The sequence below is a fragment of the Beta vulgaris genome, chromosome 7 (genome assembly GCF_026745355.1).
Source record: "Beta vulgaris subsp. vulgaris cultivar EL10 chromosome 7, EL10.2, whole genome shotgun sequence".
NCBI classification, from domain to species: domain Eukaryota; kingdom Viridiplantae; phylum Streptophyta; class Magnoliopsida; order Caryophyllales; family Amaranthaceae; genus Beta; species Beta vulgaris.
This window is the reverse complement of record NC_079208.1, coordinates 52,758,297-52,767,846: the sequence shown is the minus strand read 5'-3', so window position 1 is coordinate 52,767,846 and position 9,550 is coordinate 52,758,297. Positions and strand designations below refer to the sequence as shown.

Below are 9,550 nucleotides of genomic sequence, written 5' to 3'. Positions count from 1 at the left end.
CTACCCCCTTAAAAAGGGAGTTACGCCCCCCGTAACTCTACTAACCTCAATGAACAACTCTGGGTACTTTCTACACATTTCGTCCTCAGCCTCCCAAGTCGCTTCCTCGGTTTTGTGATTGGACCAAAGAACTTTCAATAACTTTACATCCTTGTTTCTAGTACTACGGACTTTGCTATCTAGGATCTTAATCGGTCTTTCCTCATAGGTTAAGGTCTCATCCAATTCGATAGATTCAGGCTGCAACACATGAGAAGAATCTGCAATATACTTCCTCAATTGTGACACATGAAAGACATTATGTACCTTGCTTAACTCATTAGGTAACTCTAAACGATAAGCCACCTTGCCAACCCTGTCAAAATTTTATAGGGTCCAATGTACTTTGGGCTTAGCTTGCCTCTCTTTCCAAACCTCATTACCCCTTTTGTCGGAGAAACTTTGAGTAAGACGCTTTCTCCAACCTCGTACTCCTCATCCCTCCTCTTCAAATCGGCATAGCTTTTCTGTCGATCTTGGGCGACTCTTATCTTTTCCTGAATTAATAATCTGACTTGCTTCACGGTGTCCTCGATAAACTCTGGCCCAAGTACAATCGTTTCACTTATATCATTCCAACATATCGGGCTTCGACATTTTCGACCATACAAAGCTTCAAACGGTGCCATTCCAATACTTGCATGATGACTGTTGTTGTAGGAGAATTCAATCAAATCCAAGTAATCTTCCCATGATCCTTGATACTCCATTACACAAGATCTTAACATGTCTTCCAATGTCTGAATAGTTCTCTCAGTTTGCCCATCAGTAGCTGGGTGAAAAGCGTACTCATCAGTAGCTTGGTCCCCATTGCTTTTTGCACACTTTGCCAAAAGTTCGATAAGAACCTAGAATCTCGATCAGAGATGTGTCCTTTGGTACTCCATGATACTTCACTACAACTTCACATAGGCTATAGCCAATTGATCCATCGACCAAGTATTCTTCATTGGTTAAAAATGCGGTCTTAGTCAAACGGTCCACTACCACCCAAATAGTATCATTTCCTTTCTTACTTTTGGTAAGGCTCCCACAAAATCCATTGAGATAGAGTCCCATTTCCAGCTAGGCACTTCCAAAGGTTGGACCATCCCTTGAGGTCTCTTATGTTCAATCTTTACCTTTTGACAAGTAAGACACTTAGCCACAAATTCAGCAACTTCTTTCTTCATGTTTGACCACCAAAAAGTCTTCTTCAAATCCTTATACAACTTATCTCCCCCTGGATGCATTGAGTATGGTGAATTGTGAGCTTCCTCCATCAATTTCTGCTTAAGATCCCCTTGATTCTGAGGCACACACCATCTTCCTTTGAATCTCACACTGCCATCATCAAATATTTTGAAGTCTAGTGCTTGGCCCTCTTGAATTTTCTTCTTAATTTTCTCCAATTTATCATCCCCAGCTTGACTTTCCCTGATCTCATCAAGAATAGAAGGTTGGATCGCTATGGCACCTAGTAGTTCTTCTACGCTTCCTAGCTCCATGACTTCCAAGTTCATCTTCTGAAACTCCATACATAACTGATCTGGCAATATTATTGCATTAATCGAATGACTAGTCTTCCTACTCAAAGCATCAGCCACAACGTTAGCCTTCCCTTCATGATACTGGATATCCAAGTCATATCCTTAATGAGTTCTAACCATCTCCTTTGCCTCATGTTCAACTCCTTTTGAGTAAATATGTACTTCAAGCTCTTATGATCTGTATAAATCTTACAAGTTACTCCATATAATAGTGTCTCCAAATCTTCAAGGCGAACACAATGGCAGCTAATTCTAAATCATGAGTTGGATAATTCACCTCATAAGGTTTCAATTGCCTCGAAGCATAAGCAATCACCTTTCGATTTTGCATCAGTACACACCCTAAGCCATATTTCGATGCATCACTATAAACCTCATATTGTTGACCTTCATCTGGCAATGCTAAAACTGGTGCTGAAGTTAACCTGTTCTTCAAGTTCTGAAATGCCTCCTCACACTCTGAACTCCAAATAAATTTACACTCCTTTTTCATCAAGTTAGTCATAGGCCTTGAAATCCTAGAGAAGTCCTTCACAAATCTTCGTAATATCCGGCCAACCCAAGAAACTCCTTATATCAGATACACTCTTCGGAGTAGGCCATTCAGTAACAGCTCGAATCTTAGCGGGATCCACTGAAACACCCTCTTTCGAGATCACATGGCCCAAAAATGCAACTTCCTCCAACCAAAACTCACATTTAGAAAGCTTGGCATATAACTGATGCTCTCTCAACTTTGACAAAACTTGTCTTAAATGCTCCTCATGTGCTCCCTATCCTTAGAGTAAACCAGAATGTCGTCGATGAAAACAACAACAAATTTATCCAAGAACGTTCTGAAAGTTCTATGCATCAAATCCATGAAAACTGCAGGTGCATTAGTCAAACCAAAAGGCATCACCGTGAACTCATAATGTCCATAGCGAGTCCTAAAGGCTGTCCTTGCGATATCATTCTCCGCAATCCTTAATTGATGATAACCAGACCTCAGGTCTATTTTAGAAAAATTCCAGCCCCTTGAGTTGGTCAAACAGATCATCTATTCTCGGAAGTGGGTATTTGTTCTTGATAGTTACACTATTTAGTTCCCGATAGTCAATGCATAGCCTCAAACTCCCATCTTTCTTTTTCACAAACAGTACTGGTGCACCCCATGGTGAAGAGCTTGGCCTGATGTAGCCTTTCTCCAACAGCTCATCCAGTTGGATTTTAGTTCCTTCATTTCTGCAGGTGCCATTCGGTATGGGGCCTTAGAGATTGGTCCTGTTCCGGGCACTAAGTCTATGGTGAAATCAAGATCTCTCACTTGGCGCATTCCTGGAATCTCGTCAGGAAAAACATCTGGAAACTCACTCACCACTGGTACCTTGCTAGGTTCAACCTCTTCCATTATTTCTTGAACACTACACATAAACAATGGGTACCCTTTCTTTATACAAGACTGTAGTTGCAAGGCAGAAATTATCCGTAGGCCCTTTTGTTTCCCTTCCCTCCTGTAAGTCACCCTAACCTTGTTTGGTCCGGTTAAAATACTTTTTGAGCCTCACAATTGATATGACCCTTATATTTTCCAAGCCAATCCATCCCAAGGATGACATCTAGGTCTTTCATCTCATACTCAATCAAGTCAGACGGGAATTCTATTCCTGCTATAAGTAGAGGTACCTGCCTATACAACTTAGAACAATGCAATTCTTCTCCTGATGGTAATGCAAAACTGACAGAAATGTATTCTGGACTGACTAGTCCTAGACGTTCACCTAGGGTCCTAGTCATGAATGAATGTGATGCTCCTGAATCAAATAGAACTTTAACAGGCATAGAATTAACAGAAAAAGTACCAGCTATCACATCAGATGTGGCCTCGGCCTCACGACCATTTATTGCAAAGATGGCCCCTTGGTCTGACTATTTCCATTCCGTTTCCTGGCTTAGCACTCCAGATTGTTGAGTAGGGTTTGACGGGTTAGAAGCTATGGTCTTGTTATCCTGGGCAGGAATAGGTGGTTTTCCTTCAGATTTCCAGTAACATTCATACTCACGATGACCTAGCTTTTGGCAATACCTACAAGTCACTGGCTTCCCTTCAATCTTTTCCTGGGTGGTTCTTATTACACTTCTTACAATGGAACACCCTTTTGGGCCTCCTCCGCCTGATTGATTCCTTGAAGTCTGATCATTGGTCCTAGCCCCAAGGTTTCTTCCATCTCTTCTTTCGCTTCCTCCCTTAAACTTTTTCTCATTCCCCTGGTTCGGGTAGTTGCCATTCCCTTTCCTCTTTTCTCCTGAAGAGTTTCCCTCTAGTTCCTTCCCTCTAATCCCATACAAGTGGGCAGCTCTCCCATAAACCTCATCAAGGGTGCTAAAGGTGGCTCCTCCGAGCTTTCCTTGCAAAGATAGGGTCAAGCCTTGCTCAAATCTTTGAGCCTTAAGAGCCTCAGTGGGTACTACTTCAGGTGCAAATCTCATTAGCTCTATGAACTTACTGTAGTATTCTGAAATGGACATGGCCCCATCCTAAGGTTAATGAACTCCATACTTTTCTGCTTTCTTAAGTGGTAGGGTAAAACTTGGTTCTTAAGGCTTCTTTCAACTCGTTCCACCCAAAATTGCGCTCAGTCATCAAATCATTTTTCCTTTGGCTCCACCAAAGATCTGCTTCCTCCTTCAGATAATACACTGCGTTATTCAGCTTAAGCTCTTCCGGGCAGTTGATGGCATCAAAAAGCTTGTCAAATTCCCTAATCCAGTTTTCAAGACTAGCTGGGCTCTTTCCCATTGTAGTAAGGGGTTTTGAAGCAGACACCCTCTTAAATACTTCTCCAAATGCATCTAATTCATTGGACTTCGGGGTGGGGCGTTTGCAGCTTGGGATAAGGCAGCTGCTATTTCAGTCAACTTTTTCAAAGCAGAATTCAATTTGGCACTATTTCCACCCCTATGCCTTTGAGACATCTTCCTGAGTGGAAAACAATAGGTCTTAACTAAACGAACATATAATGAACATATAACAGGTAAACCATCTCATTAATAATAATCAAATTGCATACATGGTTTCTTTATCGAAAGCAACACAAAAATGATAATAGTAATAATAACCCCATAAAGTTACTACATTAACTTGTCAACTACTGACAATTATTTAAGCCTAACATGAAGATCCTATTCATAATAAATCATAGGTAAGACTCCCTCCCTCCAAATTCTCTTTCATAGGCGGCCGACGACAGGGTGAGTATTCAGGACTCGGTGGACTTCTTTAAGAGGGTTGGATCGTCTTTGAAGTGTTATCTTTAGGAGTTGTAGGTGTATATTCTGGACTTGTAGAGCGAACAGATGTGGTATAAATGATGAGATGATGAGGCTTCAGACATAAGCGAATCAGTTATCGAACTTCTATGGTAGCATTAGATGTAGACTCTAAGTTCCTTTCCCATGTCTTCTCTGCATAGTATAAGTCTCCCTCAAATGTCAACATATCAGCTATCCATACCCCTTCATGCACGTGTTCATGCTTATTCCACTCATTTTCATTCAATAGTACATCCTCATATTTCCTAAAAAGATTTTCATACTTTGGAATTCTAGGTAAGTGAATAAGAGTTAGAGAATTTTCCAAGGGTCAGTCCTCATTTCTCTTCTTCCTTGTGAAACTAAGAACTTGCATAAAGATGAATTCCTTGAATAAAGAATGCTATAGTGTGATAATGCCTCTTAAAATAGGCGGCATCATAGTAAGTATCCCTTACAAACTCAAGCATCTGAAATTTAAAATTTAACAAGTAAGCATTTAATTTGCAAATAGTTAACCAAATAAAGTTGCATAACGCAATTTCTTTCTCCTTTTTCCACAAAAGAATAGTCCTAAAAATAATAATGCAACTTGATAAAATCGGCCTACTATTTAGGTACTCGAAAAAAAAATCAAAGTCTATCATCTTATTCTACTTATGCACATAAAATGCTAAAACTTTTCTTGCCAAAATTATTTTTACAACCTTTTGTTTTTCCAAATATATTTTATAATGAGTACTTGATTCATGACAAAGAATAGTCGGGCCAATGAATTTCCCAGGAAAGGGTTGGTTACACGCAACGTTGGTGAGAGCCCAAGCCTTTCCTTGCCAGAAGCATTGACAACCCAACTTATCCAAATCAATCGTTTTTCCTCAAATAATAAAATAGATTTTTATGCATAAATAATATAAATATGAAAAGAATGCGAAACTCTCTAACCTATATGCCCATCCTTAAGTCTACCCATTAATTTTAGATTCCAGTTTCATATCCCTAGGCTTTTAAACTGATACCACTTTGTAACCCCCCAAATTTCTCCATTTAAAAACTTATACTTTCGTAAAATACTTGGAGAAACTTAAGGGTATTACCACCAAATATAAATATATTTTGGCAATACTATAACTTGATACAAAAATATGCAGCGGAAACTTCTAACTTTATTTATAAAAATAATATTATTCCAAAAACCACAATACTAATATGAAAAGTCTAAAGACTACTAAAATAGTGATCTATTCTAATGATCCCAAAAGGTTCCTCCCATGCATCATGAATCATCAATAGACCTGCAAACTACTCCCGTAAGGAAAGTAGGGCAAAGCCAAAACAAATAGGAAATACGAGTCAGTTGAAATACTGAGTACAATTACGTGCAAGACTTGTAAACTTGTAAATATATAATTCACATACTTTCATAAACATGCTTTATTTCACAATTCTAGTGATAACAAAAGATAAGATCAATCCATTATTAAATTCACGTTACCAACAAAGAATATATCTCCTTTAATAATTCCATTAAAAGTGGAAAATAATAATATAAGAACTTAACTTAAACCCCTTTCCTTGATCCGCGGATCCTAAGTGTGCACACCCCCAAGCTAGTATACCTTTATGAATACAAAGACATTGGAGTAACCTTAATGCCAACTAGTGGACTTGGAAGAACCCTTCTTGAACAAAGCCAAGGGTAATTGTAATAAGAATAACGTAGGGGTAAACCTTTCCTTTAATTCAAATAAAGAATTATGATAAACAAACTTAATTATAGGGAATTAAAAAAAAGATAATTTAAACTTTTAAAACTAAAACTCATGCTAATATTTTTGAGTTACTCAAAGCCACTGATTTGCAAAAGTGGATTCCTTCATAAAAAAATGGATTATACATGCAAACTGATTTTTTTATTTACTTTTCTAAAACAAACAAAACAATATTTGGTTGGTTTAGCATATCTACGAGTCACAAAGCAAGAGAAAATACAAGCTTTAATTTTATCTAGCCTAAATGATAAGAAGGTTTGATTAAACCAATTGCATATACCAATTCATAATTTATACTAAAACACACATAACTAATGTATACATAATAATTAAAGATCAAGCCACGTAAACGTACCTTGATAATTCACGAAACAAGAAAATCAACTAGTAAGGGAATGTTCACGAACGAAATCCTCCTATTAATTATAAACTAGTTCTAATCAAAACGATGAACAATATATGAACTCTAAAAGAAAATTATGCTAAACTAACTAATTATAGACATGATTCATGCTCAAACAATTAAAACATGTTTTTATAAAACTCAAAAAGATCAAAAACTAGGAATTAAAACAACTTTAAAAAAATAGAGTACTTACAAAACTCCGCTAAAACTCCTCGGTGAAAACTAAAACTACTCAAAGAGACCACTCACTTTAGGGAAAACTTTATAAGGAACTCTCAATATTTTTTTGGTGAAGAGAAAGTGAAGGATTAGAGGGTATTTATAGTGTAAACTAGGTAGAAAAAGGTATAAAACTTTCCTAAATTATTAAAATTAGGGCAAAAGAATTTAAAAAATTTTGCAACATTACAAAGCTGCCGTGCAGCAGTGTAGATGCAGCAAAATTTATTTATTTTTTTTTTTAAAAAAAACTCTTCCCTTTATTTGTAAAAATTCTTTCCTAAAATCAATTTTGTTTGATTTTAAAGAGATTGTTAAATCTTCCCAAATCAATTAAAATCCCATACTTTCTAACTCAATATAAATCTCATAAAAATCTGATTTTATAAGATTTAACAAAATATTTTAAATATTTAAATTTTTCGTTTATTTAAAAGAATCAATTTTTCAAAACAACACTTATAAAAAAAATCCGAAAATTACATACTAAAAGTATAATCTAATTTTATTACCCAAAAATGAATTTGATTGTATTAAAAATTTTTATAAATATTTGTTTAAATAACTAATTAAATAAATAAGATAATGATAAGAGCAACTATTGTTAAAAAATTACTAAAATAACCTTTAAAATTCAAACTATATTTCCCTCCAAATGATTATTCCCTCCAATGTGATTTTAAAATAGTTTAAAATGAGTTTTGAAGATAAAATTTAAAATTGTTTTAAATAATCTCAATAAATGCCTAAAAATACGGGGTATTACAGGCACTTTCCCAACCCGATCGGGAGAGGTTTACACACAGCATTTTGACGAGCTTATTCCTTCACGCAATCTCATCTACATACCATACACCACATTGACCCCCGTATTGACTATATGCCCAAAAATCTCCAACTTGGAGATAGGTGTAAGTGAACTACGGCTTATACCATCATCATCCTTTCATTCATCACAATTCCTAAAGCACCATCTTCATCAACAATTACCGAAGGCCCATTAAGATCCGGCACAACCTTAGTTTGTCACAACTCACACTCTTTGTGAGCATATTAGATGGGTTCTTAGCACCCAACACTTTCTCCAAATATAATAAATTCTCTTCCATTCAACTCCGGATGTAGTGAAAGCACCGTCGAATGTGCTTAGTCCTACAATGATATATGGGATTCTTAGCCAAATGCACCGCACTTTGACTATCACTATAAAGTACCACTTTCTCGTGTTTAATGTCCATCTCTTCAAGAATACCAATAAGTCATTACATCTCCTTACCTGCCTCCGACATAGCCACATACTCAGACTTTGTAGTAGCCAAAGAGATACACTTCTGTGACTTGGACATTCAACTCACTTCAGTACCACCTACAGTAGAGACATATCAAGACGTGCTTTTTTCTTGTATCTATATCTCCACTTAGATCAGCATCAACATAACCCTCAAGATTCACTCATTTCTTCCAAAAGCAAAGCCCCATACCTGAAGTGCTCTTCAAGTACCTTAGTAACCACTTCACATCATTCCAATGTTTCTCACTTGGATTAGAAACAAACCTACTCACAACTCCCACTGTAAAAGCAATGTATGGCCATGTGTAAACCATGGCATACATCAAGCTACCAACTGCCGAAGTATAGGGAACAATGATCATCCGCTCCTTTTCTTCTTCTATAATTGGTGAGTGCTCCCTTATCAATTTGTGGTCGCTAGGAAGCGACGAGTTTCTGGGTTTTCGTCTCCCACATTAAACCTCTTTAGTACCTTAAGAATGTAATCTTCCTAAGACAACTTCAACATTACCAGTAGACTTGTCCCTGAAAATCCTCATACCTAAGATTTGTATGTGTAGATTCACCCAAATCCTTCATCTCAAATTTCTGTGATAGCTTTCCCTTCACACTATTTATCACCTACATGCTCGTACCAACAATTAGCATATCATCAACATACAGAAGTAAGTAAACATAATCATTTACATACCTCTGAAAATAGCAACAATGATCGCTTGCAGCTCTCTTGAACCCATTGCTACAGATGAAAGTGTCAAATTTTAGGTACCACTGTCTCGAAGCCTGCTTTAATCCATATAAGCTCCTCTTGAGCTTGCACACTAATTTCTCCCTTCCGCGAACATTAAAGCCATCCGGTTGCTTCATGTAGATCTCCTCATCCAGATCACCATGTAGAAACGCGATCTTAACATCCATCTGTTCTAAGAACAAATTTTCAGCAGCAACAATAGCCAACAAGATATGTATAGTAGTTAGAGGTGATCATTTTGGCCCAGCCCGC

General features: G+C 37.1%; 1 protein-coding gene across 1 annotated transcript; it reads right to left on the bottom strand.

Moving 5' to 3' along the window:
* LOC130589568 (uncharacterized) lies at nucleotides 1-3,389 on the bottom strand. Its single transcript, XM_057390868.1, has 6 exons — nucleotides 3,102-3,389; nucleotides 2,719-3,009; nucleotides 2,128-2,341; nucleotides 1,846-2,027; nucleotides 1,249-1,649; nucleotides 1-355 (listed from the first exon to the last, which is right to left on the bottom strand). The coding sequence occupies exons 1-6, from the start codon at nucleotides 3,387-3,389 to the stop codon at nucleotides 1-3; spliced, it is 1,731 nt and encodes a 576-aa protein (XP_057246851.1).
* Between the last annotated feature and the right edge of the window lie 6,161 nt (nucleotides 3,390-9,550).

Excerpts from the sequence above, each read along its gene's own strand:
- LOC130589568 (XM_057390868.1), bottom strand. The coding sequence starts at position 3,389 with ATGCCTGTTAAAGTTCTATTTGATTCAGGAGCATCACATTCATTCATG. Across the intron at positions 2,028-2,127 it reads TGATATAAGGAGTTTCTTGG|AGTGTGAGGAGGCATTTCAG; the intron begins GTTGGCCGGATA and ends TTTGGAGTTCAG. Across the intron at positions 356-1,248 it reads CATCCAGGGGGAGATAAGTT|GGTTGGCAAGGTGGCTTATC; the intron begins GTATAAGGATTT and ends AAATTTTGACAG.